Genomic DNA, 17,679 nt, shown 5'->3' with positions numbered 1-17,679 from the left:
TTTTTTTTTTTCTTTTTCATTTTCTCTCTCTTTTATTTTTCTTCCAAAGAGGACTTGGCTAGCTGCAGGCTGAGGAGGTGAAGGAGTGAGTGGCTCTTCGCAGAACAGGGGCTGTGCACTGGTGGGTGGGAGTGGCGACTGGGGCAGCTGCTGGATGCTGCTGCCACGGTTGAGGTTCCCGTGACAGCAGCGGGCTGGGCTGGTAAACAGCTGTGAAACGAAGGCACATACTTTCTTACGGAAGTTGACTACTGGCGCTTGTTGCTTGTTCTTGTGCTGTCGCAGCTCCACGTTGGATTTGGAGCAGATGACAGACTTGACTGATGTCCAGTTTTTACTAGTCAGTTGTTTCTGTGGGGTTATTGTCTTAATATGTGATATTAGGTGTAGTTTTCTGTGAGCGCTTCCAGGCACTGCTAAGGTTCATAGAACTTCACTGCAGTGTTTGCAGTGGAGGCAAAGACCATGTACTGGATCTCATGAAATAAGAGATTTCACTTCTGCTAGTGAGGATGTTTGGTTAGTACTTTCCATTGTATTATGGTTCTCTTATGAAATGCTTGCATCACTCCCTATCTTACCCACTGTTTGTTTTATGAAGCCTTCAGTGCCCAATTTTGAACCCCATCCACAGAACTGGACTCTTTTTTACTTTCCAGATGGAAATATTTACCAGCTATGTTACTTTTTTTTTTTTTTTTTTTTTTTTTTTTTTTTCCCTGAGTTGTCTCTTTAAATAAAAACTGTATTTTGAACCTGAAAAATGCAGTAGTAGAGGCATGGAAGAGGTCAAAGACAACCCAAAGTTTTTTGTGCATATACTCTGCTAAGTGTTACACTGTTTTGATTTCTTTTGAGTTTTTGTTTACTTTTTTATTTTTACTTTTATTTTTTAATATACAACCATGTCAAAGGTACAGCTGCTGAAAAAACACTATTGGAGCAAGCAATAGAAATACCCTATAAACAAGAGCTATCAAAGGCTTCAGGTAAACATGTAAGGTTGCCTTGCTGTTTTTTGTCTACTCTGTTACTAGCAATAAAACTTCACCTGTTAAGCTGGTGCAGTCTGAACTTGGCTCTGGGAGCATGCTTTTAAAAATCTTGTGTTCTCTTAACTAAAATCTAACAAAGTTTGACACACTGTTTTTATCACGAGTACTCAAGTAAACAGCAGGTAGCTAATGCTGTACTCTGTCTTGCACACAGCAAGAGCTTAGTAATGGTGGATAAAATGGTAAAATGAGAGTAGATGCTATAAAAATAGTGTTCCTTAAACATTTGTACAATCTCCCAAGTACTAATAAGGTCTGTGGCCTTCAAGAATAATTCATGAATGGATTCAGGAGGAATTGTGATTTGACAGATAGAGGTTTCTGGATAGTACTGGTGCAGTAGAAATAGGCTTTAATATATTAAAGAGAAACTACTTAGGATGTGTATTTTTTCCATACTTAATATTTTTCAGTATAAACAGACTTGCTATGTCAAGGTGGGAAAAAAGAGGCTGCGAGTTCTGAATCTGAGTTGCTTGCACTGCAGTTATGCAGACATCTAAACAGGCTGGACTTCAGCGTTGGAAACTTTGAAGCAAAATTTCAACAATAAGTGAACTGAGAAGTGTCCTTGAGAATGGGCACACTGGAGTAGCTGGTCTTAAACCAAGTTAGTGGAGAGGTGCATAGAATGTCTTGAAAACTGGGATTTTCATTTATTTACTGTAGGAAAAGGGGTTTATATATCAATTCCCTTCATTCATAGGTCACTTCACCCAAAGTGACAGTAGGATAGAGATGTTAAAATGCGAGGTGCCCAAGGAATTTAACAATAGCAGAACAAGTGATGTGGGTGCCCCTGCTGAGGGTGAGCTGCCGGATTTGCACACCTGTGTTTGAGAATCAGCATCCTCACCACAGAAAAACAGACTCCTTACGTTCTGTTGTTTCTCCCATGCACAATGCCTTTTTTTTTTTTTTGTTCTTGCCAAAACAAAAAGGAACACTAAAACCATTGCAGATCATTTGGGTAGATCAAATGAATGCTTAGTAAAAACGGCAGGATTACACAGTTTTCTTGACTCTGGTGGAAGATATTTTACTCTTTGAAGGTTCCTTTTTGCACTATGACAATTACATGGGAAGTTCACAGTGTATCTCAGGAAACAGTTTGGCGTGGTAGCCTGGTCGTTAAGAACAGTTATAAGCAGTTGACTAATTTGCTCTTGTAGTTCAGATGGGGTTATCAAAGAATCATAGAAGGGTTTGGATTGGAAGCGACTTTAAAGATCATCCAGTTCCAACCCCCCCCTGCTGTGGGCAGTGACACCTCCCAACAGACCAGGTTGCCCAAAGCCCCATCCAACCTGGCCATAAAAACCCCCAGGGATGGGGCATCCACAGCTGCTCTGGGCAACATGTGCCAGTGCCTCACCACCTTCACAGTAAAGAATTTCCTCCTTATAGATATATAAGGAGTTGATCTAAATCAACTTTTTTTAGTTTAAAGCCATTCCCCCTTGTCCTATCACTCTACTCCATGACAAAGAGTCCCTCCCCAGCTTTCTTGTAGGCCACCTTTAGGTACTGGAAGGCTGCTGAAAGGTCTCCCCGGAGTCTTCTCCTCTCCAGGCTGAACAACCCCAACACCCTCAGCCTGTCTTCACAGGAGAGGTGCTCCAGCCCCCGATCGTCTTCATGGCCCTCCTCTGGACTCGTTCTAATAGGTCCATGTCCTTGTGCTGGGGGCCCCAGAGCTGAACACAGTATTCCAGTAAGAATCAATTCAAAATAAGAATAAGAACACTGTTAATCGGTGAATTGATGTGAGAAAAATCTTTGATTCATATATTTAAACTGAAGTGATTAATTGGTTTGGCTGAAGTGCAACATACATCTTCTCATGACCAGCTTAAGGGATTTTGGCAAACTTCTAACTTCCCACAGAAAATACTGTTCTTTCGCTTAACCTCATTAGAGCCTGTGAACCTGTTGCACTAAATTTGGAGCATATATGTAATGAGATATTTCCTGCTTTTATTGTCTCAAAATAGAGAGAGTGAAAGAAATTATACAGATGGGTGAAACTGGCTTGAAGTTCTTCAGAAAAAGACTACTAGAAACAATAAAATTCTCAAAAATTGTAAAAACTAATTATACTGGATCAGTAATGTTTACATCATGCATATAGCTAGAAGTTTAGGGCAGCAAAAACACTTTTGCCATCAGTAGAGAGAAAGCTTGTGAAACTGATGGTTTGTATTAGTTTAATCCCATCAGCATGCAGCAATGGTGACTTCTGTAGTTGTACTGATTTGTCCACTTGAAAGGTAAACTGCACGAACTAGGAGATAATGACAGATGCAGTGACTGCTTGATATTAATAGTGATTATATGTTGTTTCTTGAGACCAAATAAAACTTCCAGATGGCTGTTTTTTTTACATCTAATTTAGAAATTTCAAAGAAGTACAGAAAAGCACATTCTATACTGTCAATAATGCTGTTTGACCAAGTAAATGGTATTGTATATAGACTGCCCTTTAGCTTCAGCTAAAGTTCATTTGTAAAGGTCATGGTGTGCATTTGTAAGTTTACCAAATGCATGAAGGTGATGTCCCCGTAGCCTTCTTGGTAAAAAACTTTATAGAATTTTGCACAGGGACCTCCAGCAGATCAAGGAAGCAATAGTTACCCATGTGCTATATATCAAAAGCTCTGTCTCAGAAGTTCCAAAAAAATTGTTTTCTACTACTGGAAAGTCATGGGAAATACTCTGAAACCGTTTAAAAGGCTTAGAATAAGGAAATCCTGATTTCAGATTTGGTAATGTGTGTTGCTATGGATTACTAAAATCTGGGTTAGGCCTCTTGGAAATCGATGGCCATGAATAAAATGGCTATTGAACTTGTTTCTCTCAAATGGTGGTGTTTTATTTTTTTAATCTGTGTCACTTCCAGAGCCCTGGATAACTTCAGTGGGCCAGTCAGCAGGAGGTAATCCATATTGTTAATTCCCTTTGGCTGCAGAGTTGGAGTAGCAGTAAGAAACCATTCAGAGCTTCTCCTGGATATGTGAACATGTTTTATTTAAGTGTTATTATAACATAATTAAAACCAGTTCTGAGCATCCATGAGAATCAGTACCATTATCTGCCATTTAGTTCAGCACAGCAAGTAGTTAGAGAGTAAAGCCTGCAATTATCCAATTTTCAGACTCAAATGTGCAATCTCCTTTGCTAACAATGAAGATGAGTTTTACTTCTAGCAAAGGGCTGATACAGGATCAGGCCTGTTTTGTTTCCCAACTGGCATGAAGGTATTGTCTTTGGATAATACCCAGCAGTTTGTTGTCAAATGGGACATTCTCCATACAGAGGAGATCCACAGTGTGCTTGTGGATGCACAACTGGACTGCCCATGCTGATGAAATTTTCCACAGCTGTATCTGTTTGTACAAAGCAGGATGTATGTCAATTTTACTGCTCTAATTTTGTGTGGCTGATCACGTTTCCTGTGTTTCTTTTGGGTTTTGTGCTACTTCCTTTCAGTTAATTGTCACAATTTTAATATATCTTTTTCATCTGCCAGTCAGTTTTTTTTCTCTTTATAGCTGGAAGTCGGTCCACACAGATCTTCCTTTTCAAGCCCTGTTTTTAAAATTGGGTATTCTCTACTTTTCCAAGCTTTTAACTGGCAACTTCCTGTCTGAACTAAGTATAGCTTCAAAAGTATAGCTCTTGTGGCTTCTTTTCTACCATGGATATGTCAGGCCAGTCTGCTAGTACTGTATGGATGATGTAAAAGTTAATGGAAAGAGCAAACCTGATAACCTAGTGCAGCAGGAAAACCTAATTGACTAAAGCAGTTTTTTCCATGTGCTTTTAAGGGTCTCCGTTTTTTTTTTTGTTTGTTTGTTTTGGGGGGGTGGGGGTGTAGGAGGAGGTGTTATTTATTTATTTCCTTGTCATTTGTCTTGGTTTCAGCTGGGATAGAGTTGATTTTCCTCCTAGTAGCTGGTATGATGCTGTGTTCTGGATTTAGGATGAGAATTAATACTGATATCACACTGATGTTTTAGTTGTTGCAGAGCAGTGTTCACACAGAGCCAAGGACTTTTCAACTCCTCATGCTGCCCTGCCAGTGCTGGGGGTGCACCAGGAACTGGGAGGGGACACAGCCAGGACAGCTGGCCCAGACTGGCCAAAGGGATGTCCCATACCGTATTATGTCATGATGAACAACTAATGGCTGGCTAGAGTGGGGGAGACTGCTGCTCAGAGATGGGCTGGGCATTGTTCAGAGGGTGGTGTGCAATTGCATTATGCATCACTTGGTTTGTGCATTCTATTATTATTACCATTATTATTATTTCTCTTCCCTAAAATAACATAAAAAATGATAGGGTTCTTAATCTGTAATGCACCTGAATGAGATTCTGTAGATGGAGAACTGAACATGGGACTCGCTCCAGATGGGGTCTCATGAGAATGGGTCAATCCCCTCCCTTGACCTGCTGGCCATGCTGCTTTTGATGCAGCCTAGGATACAGTTGGCTTTCTGGGCTGCAAGCACACATTGCTGGTTCATGTTGACCTTCTTCATCAACCAGCACCCCAGGTCCTTCTCAGGGCTGCTCTTAGTCCATTCTCTACCCAGCCTGAATTTGGGCTTGGGATTGCCCCGACCCAGTTGCAGGACCTTGCATTTGGCCTTGTTGAACTTCATGAGGTTCACACATGCCCACCTCCCAATCCTGTCCAGGTCCTTCTGGATGTAATTCCTTCCCTCCAATGTGTCAATTGCACCATACAGCTTGGTGTCATCGGCAAACTCACTGAGGGCGCACTCAATTTCACTGTCCATGTCACTGACAAATATATTAAGTAGTGCCGGTCCCAATACTGACCCCTGAGGAACACCACTCATTACTGATCTCCACCTGGACATTGAGCCATTGACCGCAACTCTTTGAGTGCAACCATCCAGCCAATTCCTTACCCACCAAATGATCCATCCATTAAATCCATGTCTCTCAAATTTAGAGACAAGGATATCATGGGTGACAGCATCAAATGCTTTACACAAGTCCAGGCAGATGTCAGTTGCTCTTCCTCTATCCCCCAGTGTTGTAAACCTGTTGTAGGTTACCAGATTTCTCAGGCAGGATCTGCCCTTAGTGAAGTCATGTTGGCTGTCACGAATAAGTTCCTTATTTTCCATGTCATGTATATATGAATGTATCAAGTGGTAGTCAATGGAAAAGTAGTTAGGAAAGAAGAATAAAACTTTAAAAGGAAACCTTATTTGTTAACAGAGTAAGCAGACATCCAGACAGGAAACCTCCTATTAGAGGAAGGAAGGATTGCTCTTGCTGTGGCTTTTTGGTTTGCTACCTTCAGGAAGCTCCAATGCACCTTGTCAGACTAATTTTGTCACTTTTTTTTCTATTGCTAGAGTTCTAGAGTGCTCTAAATATATTTTGTATGTAACATATACCTATTAAATTTTAGGTTGCTTTTGTATCCTTGCACAAAGTTGTACCATATTGGGGTATTCAGCGAAACAAAGGCAGAGATGAGCTTCATGATGACCCTTTATATTTTAGCATATTACAAATAATTTTTTTCCTCTATCATTTCATTTAAGAGCATCACATATTTTTCTTCCATTCAGAACACCCTGTATTTTCTGAAGTTGTGTGTAAAATGCCAAATAGCAACATGTGCCTTGATAACTCCAACCCCTCTTACAAATGTCTGAAAAGTGGTAACTTAAACTTCACTTCCTGATGTAACAGATGTTGATGATGAAGCATAGATGGGTGAGATTTTGCAAAAAGTCTTCCGAGGAAGAAGAACTGCTTTTTGTCCATCTTGAAGGAATTTGAAAGTATTTGTTTTGGTAAGCTAGGAGGATTCAGGCACTGCATAGCACTAACTTAGACACTTATCTCACCAGTCTCTTATGTTGTGATACAGGGAGGAATGTGCTCAGCCTTTAGGAAGATTATATTGTATCTCTAGATGTTGAGGCTTACAGGTACTATGACTGTTACCCAGATCTAGCCTTGAGTAGTTCAGCATGTGCAAATGCTTAAATTTGAGTAACTGTAATGGGAATTTCCTGGGAAGAATTAAAGATGTGTCCTTAATTCAATGGCCATTTGTGCCAAACCTGAGTCCTGATAAAGTTCAAGAATGCTAAAGTTCTTCCCAGAAAAGTGGACTGAAAGTTCAGAGGAACTAAATGATATACATCCATTATACTTTTCTGCTGAAAATCAAACAAACCCCATCAAGACACTTGTCATGGAAAACTTCAGCCCAGACATTTTGGCAAGGGTTATAAAGAACTTGTAACATCAATAATCAAGTAATTTTAATAGGTGGCAGAACAAGTAGTCTATGAACTCAGAAGCTGTAACCCACATAGTATGACCTAATGAATATATGTAAATAAAGATATATCATCAGCCTTAGTTTTGATGTTTTGCAACGTGATTACTCATCTTTGCAACATCAACATGAAAATGCAAAACAAATAAGAAGAAATCACTATGTACTTGCAGGGGTGCAGACTAGAGCCTGATAACAGTCTTCATCTCTGAGTATACTATGAGCCTGTCACTTCTGGAATAACCTCAGTATGTTTTTGCCTCTAACTTGCCCAGAACCACCCACTTTTTGAAGTAGTTGCAGCTGGGCAGAAACTATGAACTATTAAAGCATGGCAGATTGAAAATAGGAGGGGGTGGGGAGCATGGCCTGACACTGGTGAGCTGCAGGAACAATAGCTTGTTTCTTGTCTGTTCAGAGTGCAATCTTTGTGGCAGAAGCCATCTCTTCCATGTTATGAAATTATTAATGTGTCTTTGCAGTATTCGTTATTTAAATTGCCCCCAAAATTCAGCCTAGTGCCCAGGTGCAGGGGGTTGTCAGGATTTGAACCAATATATTGCCTTTAATCTTTGCTTAAGACCTTTATGTTTACAGTGATTCAAAGAGAAGTAGGAAGGATATGAAGGATGTTGAGAGGATAGTAGGAGGGTGCTGGGGCAATGAGAGGAGATGTACTGGCTTGGTGGTATAAGAAAACAAAGTCTAGGAAGACATCTGATTGCTTTTCGCTTTTTCCACGCTGTGGTGCCACCACCCACAGCCCGGAATTGTTTTTAAATAAAAATATTAAAATAAAACTGTGCAAAAGCACAATTTTGGCACCAGAACAAATGGGCATAATGAATTTCAAAGTAAAGTTAGGCTGCTATTTAGATGTTGAATTTCTTCTCACAAAAGCTGTGGGTTCTCCTACCACTACATTGGTTCATCACAGTCTGCAAGGCCTTTTTGCAGCCGTATCAGCACTAAACAGTGGTTGCTTGAGGAGGTGGGTTGGGATGACAGTGCTATTCATAGCCAAAAAGTCTTGGGCAGGCAATAGTATTTTTAATCTCTTTGAAAAAACTTCATATTATTGGAGATTTCACTTTCCACAAGTTTCCATCAGTTTCAGATACCAGATGCTAAGGAACTGTGAGTTTCAAGGAATTTCAAGGTTTGTAGTCTGCCCCTCATGGAGCTGTGCTATTATACTCTAGGTAATATCAGGGAATGCTACAATGGAGGAAAAAAAAAAAAAAAAAAAAAGGCATTAAAACATTGCAAACTCTCAATTTCCGTGCCAGCTAGGACTGTAACAGTGGCCCATTATATAGTGGAGGAGGTAGGGGTGTCCAGCACAGGGGACAAGGGGATGGAAGGCATGTCTCTTGGTTAGCACTGTGACCCTTCCCAGTGTCAGTTTTTACTCCCATGAAGCATGGGTGGACCTCAAGCTTTCCAAGGAGCATTTTTCATTGCATCCCCCAGCAAGCGTATTGTGCAAACAGCACAGTTGCAACAATTTTCTTCAGTTTTGCTCAACATCTGTGGAATAGAGAAAGGGGTTGCTTCCAGTTAACTTTGTTTTGATGCTCTTATCAGTGCTCAGCTGCTGGAGCATGTCATGCATTTGAAGAGTAACCAGTCCCTGGTCTGAGGAATTGGCAGTTCAAAGGCTCTGTCTGATCCCAGAGAAGTTGTAGCAGAACAGCTCTGTGCCTGTACAGGTGCCTGTGCCAGCCACCACACAAATGAAACAGCAAGAACAAAAGGATTAAATATGAGCCTGGAGTTTTCTAACCACAGGGATATGATGATACCACAGGCAAGTGTAGCTGCAGGGAGTGCCGTCATCCTGCACCCAGGCGGTGCTCACAGAAGTCCATCAAAAGATCAGTTTTTGGCCCCATCATCACAGTTTTCTCCTTGTGGCTTAACTTGGCTGTTACTTGGCACAGGACTCAAGCTCTTGGCTAAAACGTCCGTTTCCTAATCAGATTGATTAGCACACGGCATAAATCTAAATGTTAAAATGTCTAAAACTTTAAGCCCTACTTATTCTTGCCTTTGAAAACTGTTATGCTCCATTATGCTATTAAGAACCTTTTTTTTTTTTTTTTTTCCTGACATCAGCCTGAGGTTTATTTTCCACTAAAGTATGATTGTGGAGTAACTCACAAAAGGGTTTAAAAAGAAAGAAAATCAAGTAGGTTAGAAACAACAAAAATAATTAAATTGAGGGTCAGCAGTGTGCTGTGCTTTAAGAAGGCTGGGTAACAATGATGCACAGGATGTCTTTGAACCAGAGTGTACCCTGCCACCCTGAGGCAGCATAATTGCTTCAGTTTCCTGATATTAGTACATTTAAAAATATGCTATAGTTCATCACCTTTTTTAATTTGAAACTTTAAGTGATGTAAGGGTTACACTCCTAAGCTTTTTTTTCAGGTTATTAACTTGTAGTTACAAATCAAGAAGATATGTAGTAACTAAAGGTTAAGGATAAGCAGCAAGTCCCAGGTAGCTGAGTAACTTCAACTATTGACACTTGCTGTTCAAACTGCTTAGTTGGATACTATGTAACCATCAAAAGTCTTTTTTTTTTTTTTTTTTTTAAAAAAAAAAAAAAGGGAGGATCTCTCTGTAAGAGTCATTTCTATTAAAACCTCTTTCATGATTTATTGTGTGAAACTATGTCAGAGAAAATCAGTAGTCGGACAGTACACAAAGGACCTCGTGACACCAGTGCCTGTAACAAAGAATAGCTTAAACAGGGCATAGTGTGGGAAGATGCCTATGCATGAACTGTTTTGGATACTTGCAAGATGATTAATTTTCAAACAAATGATAAACAGGAAGATTAGATTTGTCAAGTTTATTATGAAATATCTGAAAAGTAAACCACGCTTAATGAGAGCATGCATTGTGGAGCATAACCATACACTTGCTATTAAGTGAAGTCCACTTGTACCTGTGTAGTGGAGATATTATTTTTTTCAAGTTCCTCTCCAATTTACAGTCAGACTAGTTTACAGCACTTAGTGTTAATCACTGGAAAATGTCTAATTTAGCATGTGTAAGGTTGCAAATGCTTTTTGAATGTCACAGTAACTTTCTTTGATTAGCTGTCAGAGGCCTGAGCTACTTGGTTATTTTTCTGACCTGGATTCGATGGGTATCATTGGTAGTCACCTTTTTCAGAGCTCTGGAGATGTTAGTTTTCTACCTCCTGGCTCTCTTTCTCCTGGTTTAATAAGGCTTTGAGCTGCTGCAGAATAACAGAGCCCCATATTCCTACTTGCTTTAGTACTTGAGGATTCTTTAGTGCCTCTCAGGACACTTGGAGCTTTTAGATGTTGAAGCACTGAGTGATATTGCCAACCTGGAAATGCCTCCAGCATGTGGCCCTGCGTCCAAGTCTTACATTGTCCCTCTCTGTCAAAAGAGAGCAACGCCAGTGCTTGGGAACCATCACCTTCAGTGCTTATGGCTGTTGTGGTTTAACCCGGCTAGTAGCTAAACACCACACAGCCGTTCGCTCACCCTCCCCCCTCCCTCTCTGGGATGGGGGAGAGAAACGGGAAAGTGAAGCCTGTGGGTTGAGATAAAGGCAGTTTATTAAGATAGAAAATAATAATGATAATAATAATAATATGTACAAACAAGTGATGCACAATGCAATTGCTCACCACCCGCTGACCGATGCCCAGCCCAACCCCGAGCAGCCGGCCCCCCCAGCCCGGTTAGCCACCCCTATATATTGTTTAGCATGACGTCAGATGGTATGGAATACCCCTTTGGCCAGTTTGGGTCAGCTGTTCTGGGTTTATCCCCTCCCAGCTTTTGCTGCACCCCCAGCCTGCCCGCTGGCAGGACAGAGCGAGGAACTGAAAAGTCCTTGGCATAGTGTAAGCATTGCTCTCCAGCAATTAAAACATCAGCATGTTATCAGCACTCTTCTCATCCTAATCCAAAACATAGCACCCTACCAGCTACTAGGAGGAAAAATAACTGTCCTAACTGAAACCAGGACAATGGCCTTCTCCTCCTCTCTTTGCCATTAAAAGCACATAAGTATCTAATCCTATGTGTAAAGTGATGTCCCTCCTGCTTGCTCAGCCTGTGGTTGAAATGGTGTCAGGCTGTTGCGGTGAGGTTAGATTTTGTACATCAGTGTTATGTCTCAAAAGGAGAATAATGTCTACTGCCAGTGTTTAAACAAGCTGCTTTGAGGAAATTGCCTTCTTTATGAAGCATTCAGGCAGGAGCCTTTTCCTGTTCTTTGTTTTCCACAGTACCATGGAAATAAAAAAAATAAATCCTGTAGTGCTTGCAGTGGTACCCCCAATCCTTCATGGATGTGAGACCATCCTGCTTGTTGATGTACCTTGTGGCATGAACATCCCTGTGTTTGTCTTTAGCAGTAGAACATTTGAAGTGAGGGATTTTTGAACTTGTTTGGTTTCTGTGCTTGGAATGAGATAAATCACGTATATTACAATTATTTAGTGTTTGGTACATATGATTGCACCACTGAGGGTATCTGAGGATGGATGACATGGCATGTGGCTTCTTAGCCCCTTTGTTGGGACCCCTGTTGTGAAAAGCCAGATTACTCATCAATCCTGTATCCCTTGCTGCCAAAACAAGGCTCCAGCAATGGTATGGAGGGACAGGGGTATATTCTGAATTGTTAAGAGCAAAATAACCAGGCTCAGTAAAATTATTTCAGAGTTACTAGCCTTAGTTAGGACACTTGCTCTGGCACTTTTGGAGGAGTGGGTTTGGGCTGGAATGGGTACACAAAAGTCTATTTGAATGAAATTAGTGAATACAGTATTGCACAGATGACTTTACCTTTCCCTGTACTCCCCTTGCTTCCATAGGCTTGTTTGCTGCTGTTCTGCTAGTTGGCAAAGTCAGATATGGAATCAGTTTTAAAGCAGTTTGCCAATTGCAAAGGTGTCTTAAACCTTTATTTTTTTTCTCAGTCAGAAGAATTATTGCTTTAAAACTTAATCCTCTGAGCTGCATCTGTAATGGATTCAGCTGATAGCTGGGTACAAGGTAGTGGAAGCCCACTGGCTGGAGGTGGCTCATCCAGGAGGGGAGAACTCAGGACCTCTTTGCAGGCTGAGTTGGCCAAGTGGAGTGAAAAAGCTTGTTTTTCTCCAAGTTGGCAACTTTACACTAATGCTTGCAGATATAAATGAACTTTGTATTTTGAATACTTCTCTGAGGCAAGTGCTTTTGACATGGGTATAAAGGAATGCTTGTATGGTTATCTATTTAGGAAAGTTATGCAGTTACAATAGCTTCAAGCTACCCTGTCACACAAGGGGGGAGCACAAAGCACCTATTTAGAGATTACAAAATTTGTGCTGAACATGGGTGGTATAAAAACCAATTCTCCAGCATCTTTGTCTTTGGAAAATAAGATGTTTTTTACAATGGTGTCAGATAGCAGAGCTCTGTTTGTCAGCTCTCATGAACAAATAATGTGCTGTTGTGCTAGCTTATCACAAAGTTGTTCCTTGGTGGGAATGTTTCAGGTATTCCTGATGCAGAGAGAGAACCCAGGGCTTGTAAATGCCTGATCTGAAAACATAATGTGGCTTGAAGATCTGGTATCATTCCAAAAGTGAGAACGTGGTGCACGTTGGGCTTTTGTTCAGCAGGCTTGATGGCAGTAGTGTAATCTGCTGGTCAGCACTTCCTAGTGCTAGTTCTATCGGAAACATAGAGCAACAACTTTGAACTATTATGAAAACAGGATTGTTTTTTAAAGCTATAAAAGGCATCCATGTTGTTCTTTTTGGCAGAGCGTTTGGTCATTTGTAGTCAATGCTGTGACTCCCTGAAAATCTGAAGCTGTCCTGGGTAAACAACTTTCTTCCACAAACACTAGATGTGGCTTTGTTCCTTGAGCCACTTCTTACTGGAAAACTGCAGGGAGCCTGGCTTCTTACTTTTCTCCTGCATACGGAAAACATGAAAAATCTCTTGTACTTGTAGCCTGTATTGAAGAGTGGAGTCTTAAGGTGCTATTTCTATATTCACATAATGAGCTGAATTTGGGGGAAAAAAAAAAAAAAGCAGCTAGTTGCATGTAAATATTTTTGAATATTTTGAACCTCAAAATAGTACAGCAACATTCATTTTCCTTTTCTGCCATACATAATTGCTTACTGTGTAGAATGCTACACTGCATAGATAGCTCTTATTTTAAAAATATGTAACACTGTTTCTAAAGTGTCACTTTCAGTTGCTTGAAACTTTGACAAACTTGGTTTGCTTGTTCTTTATGATTAAAAACTTTAACGGGCAAAACTTAATAGAAAACCTGGAGAAAAAGGGTGAACCAGAGTGAGTGCTGGGGAATTAACTCTGTCTTGAATTTCCTGACTGTTTAAGTAGCTCTGGTGCCTTGTTGTAAATTTGGATTACAAATTACTGGGGATGGGGACAGTTTTGCTTCTGCTCCCAGGCCTCAGTTGGTGGAGTCAAATACCCATGAAGTATTTCTCTAAGCTTAAAATCCCCATCCTAATTCTTTGCCAAAAATCTCCTCCAGTTGTACAGCTTCCAAGAAGGTTTCCTAAAATCTGAAGCTGTTTGTGCATTCATGGACACCAGTGTTTGTTCAGCATTCTCTCAATAAATGTCTGCTGCTGTTAGCTTCCTGCAGCATCCCAACATCCTGCAAACTTTCTCGCTATAGCCCAGGAAAAAGTGCATGGAGTAAATCTGTGGGGCTGAGTAAAATGATAATGTCAGCTCTTGAATCATAAAATCACAGAACGATAGAATAATTTGGGTTGCAATGGGCCTTAAAGATCTAGTTGCCCCATGCCATTGTCAGGGATGCTACCCACTAGATCAGGTTGCCCAAGGCCCCATCCAACCTGACCTACCACACCTCTATAGGTTGGGTATCCACAGCCTGTCTGGGCAGCCTGTTCCAGTGCCTCACCACCCTCATAGTAAAGAATGCTCATAGTAGAATGCTCCTGTGGATTTCACAGCCCTTCCTGAGCACTAGGTTGTTTATGTAAACAAGGTTGATTAACTTAAGTCAGTATTAAATCAGGAGGTGGGAAATCATGGTTTAAAGACTCATTTTTATTATTCTGTATCCCTCTTGATAAAAATTGTTAATAATTGAAATGTTTACAGTTGCACTTGTTAATTCCTTAACATATTAAAGATTTTCATTTTGGCCTTATGAGTACCCATTCATATCCTTCAGTTGATATGATTCTAAACTTTTCTTAAGAAATAACTACACAACAATAAAACACACCAATATTTAATAAAATTTCAATTATGTCCAAAGATGCACAAAAACAACATGGCCTTGATTTCTCCAGCAGGCAAGACGATATGTAACAAACATTCTTTGACTTCCTTATTTGTCATTTTGCTGTTAAAACACTTTCAGTATCTCTTTTGGGAACGGCTTGTGGTCATTCATCTGAGCTTCACTGAGAACAGCCTTCTGTCTCTGCCCTTTATCTCTGTGAATGAAAACATGCCATTCTTCTTTAACTCCCTCTTTGGCCTGATACATTCACTGGACCAAAGTACAGCTTGGTCAAAATGCAGAAAGTGTGCTACATCTCCAGAAGAGTTTGCTGCTCCGTTTGTCTCAGCAGTCATCTGCTCTCAGGCTATAGCGGTTGTTTCCACCCTTTGGCAGAAAATTGCCTAAGCACCTAAATATAAGCTTTGTTAAAACATTAATTTAGTTCAAACAGTTACATTTTAAGATTAAGCAGGCATCTGGCCAAAAGCATGGAAGTGTGAGCTAGAACCCGAGGACTGTCTGCACACTCAGGGTGGTGCAAGCGTGCTGGGAATGTGGGTGCAGTTTAGTCAAAAGATTTCTATCGGCAAAATATATTCAACATCTTACATCTGACTACATAAATGAAACTGTAAAAAAGAATTTCCTCAACTTCACGGTCCTTCAGGTTCTGCCACATCCATGTGCCCTGTTAAGCTTTCCAGACAAGGCCTGGGTAGTGTGTTAGAGTCCAGAGAAGGGCTACGAAGCTGGTGAGGGGTCTGGAGAACAAGTCTTACGAGGAGCGGCTGAGGGAGCTGGGATTGTTCAGCCTGGAGAAGAGGAGGCTCAGGGGTGACCTTATCGCTCTCTACGGGTACCTCAAGGGAGGCTGTAGCGAGGTGGCGGTTGGTCTATTCTCCCACGTGCCTGGTGACAGGACGAGGGGGAATGGGCTAAAGTTGCACCAGGGGAGTTTTAGGTTGGATATTAGGAAGAACTTCTTTACCAAAAGGGTTGGTAGGCACTGGATTAAGGCTGCCCAGGGAAGTGGTTGAGTCACCATCCCTGGAGGTCTTTAAAAGATTTAGATGTAGAGCTTAGGGATATAGTTTAGTGGAGGACTTGTTAGTGTTAGGCCAGAGGTTGGACTCGGTGATCTTCGAGGTCTCTTCCAACCTAGACTATTGTGATTCTGTGTTGCTGTTCCTTTTCTAGGGCAGGATACTGCAGTCAGTTCCCTTCTCTGATGAGTTTGAAAATAGTGTTACTGCATACATCTTGGTGTGTAATTAAAAGAATATTGGTTTTACTCAGTACTTGCTACTACCTGGTTTGTTCAGATCAAGGAGGGTGTTTCTGTCTGAAAGAACGGAGCACACTGGTACAAGAGTAAAATTGTGCTAATGAACATCCAATTCAATTTGCTTAAAGTAGAGATCTTGGAGATGGAGTCTGCATCTAAGAAAAGAGTTGCAGAGATGAGCATTAAAGCTTAAGAGAGGGTGTTTGAGCAGATTTGGTTATGCCTCCTTTCACCTGTGAAACAATAGTTGTCATGTGATTGTATGCTATGAGTTGTGCTGGTCCTTGCCCCATTTTCTTCAGCATCTTCAGTTCTGAGGCTGCCAAAGCTTTGTTTTGATCTTGCAGCCTTAACGTTTTTTTTTAATCTCTTGTTGTGCAGCAGCATGTATATAAATAAATCAGGGAGGCATTTTACAACAGATTCATAACCTTCTTGCAAAGGTCTTTTAAACTATAACCTGAGTTATCAGGTGGCAGCGGAGGTGGATGGAAATTTGTTTCTATATTTAATCTTTGGTGCAAGCTGAAAACAAATCTTTTTTTCATCTTCACAGATACCAGCTACTGACCATGTCAACAGAGTTCCAGGATGCCCACCTCGCAGAGGTGAAACCTCTGGTGGAGAAGGAAGAGGTAATTACTTTAAAGCTCTTTAGAGTTTGTCTGTCTTATTTCAGGGTTACTGCTGGAACTGCACATGTATTCTTGGTTCCAACACAAACTTCTTTTTGTATGGAAAAACAGACAAGAGAAACTGAAAATGCAATGAGAGGGGTGTTTTAATAATAAGGCAAAATGAAATTTTATTTATTAATTTCTCTGTTTTTGGTTTTGTGTTTCTCTAATCAGATCTAGTGACTTTATTTATTTTCCTGAATAGTGACAGCTCTGAGTGTCTTTAATTATTTTGAACAATTCCAGCTGGCCAAACTCATCTATACCTGTAGACACCTCAGTGTAGAGAAACAAGCTTTGCTCTATCCGCTGTCTTTCAAAGAGGTGCAGACATGCAGAGTGCCTTTACATTTCCTCTGGGTACCTCTGCCCCACCTAGACTGCTCGGGTTGTCCTGAGCTATGAGTTGTTACAGACACACTCTTACCAGGTCTGCAGCCAGCTGGGGGTGCACAAGCTAAGGCCATGCCTCTGGCACTTTAGCACAGAAACATGGTGCAGGGTGTCCTTTTTTTTTTTTTTTTTTTTTTTTGGTCTTAACTCCATTGTGCTTCTTTCCGTCCGTTTTTGCAATATTTTTCTCCAAATCTCTGCCCACAGTGTCTGGGTCACTGGCCGTCTGACTCTGCTCAATGGTGATCATACCCTGTGCATGTTCATTGCATATTAATTCAGTGGAATATTTGAAGGAAACTCTCAGCTTTTTTCTTGAATCAAAGCTAAGATATTTCTTTTGTTCCCAATGACTGTAATTCTCAACAATGTTGTATATAAATGTGGTGAGGGTTTTTTCTGGATTTCTACACTTGGATTGCTCATTGCTTTATCTACTACTTTCAGTCTTTATTTCCTAACTCTTTTGGGGTAAGCACTTCAGAAAATGATTTCTACTTACGAATTTAATGAAATGGAAAGAGAAACTTTAAACACAGTTTCTTTGCCAAGAACATTGCATGAAAGCAGAGCTTGTCTGGATACCAGTGAAAGTACCACTCAAACTTCAGAAACTAAGACCCCTTTTTAATGCCAATATTG

At 40.7% G+C, this 17,679-nt stretch overlaps 1 protein-coding gene across 2 annotated transcripts in view; it reads left to right on the top strand.

The window, feature by feature from the left end:
- NDRG1 (N-myc downstream regulated 1) overlaps positions 1–17,679 on the top strand; it is a 43,869-nt gene that overhangs the window by 381 nt on the left and 25,809 nt on the right. Inside the window, exons 1-2 of one of the 2 annotated variants that reach the window (XM_035317095.1) lie at positions 11,519–11,526; positions 16,524–16,602. In XM_035317095.1, coding sequence (XP_035172986.1) covers positions 16,540–16,602 — 63 coding nt within the window. In that variant the 5' untranslated portion in view covers positions 11,519–11,526; positions 16,524–16,539. Of the gene's footprint in view, positions 1–11,518; positions 11,527–16,523; positions 16,603–17,679 lie in introns of those variants that run through there. The other variant, XM_035317094.1, reaches the window with a different exon arrangement.

The sequence above is a fragment of the Oxyura jamaicensis genome, chromosome 2 (assembly GCF_011077185.1).
Source record: "Oxyura jamaicensis isolate SHBP4307 breed ruddy duck chromosome 2, BPBGC_Ojam_1.0, whole genome shotgun sequence".
NCBI classification, from domain to species: Eukaryota; Metazoa; Chordata; class Aves; order Anseriformes; family Anatidae; genus Oxyura; species Oxyura jamaicensis.
This window is presented reverse-complemented; position numbering and strand designations above follow the sequence as displayed.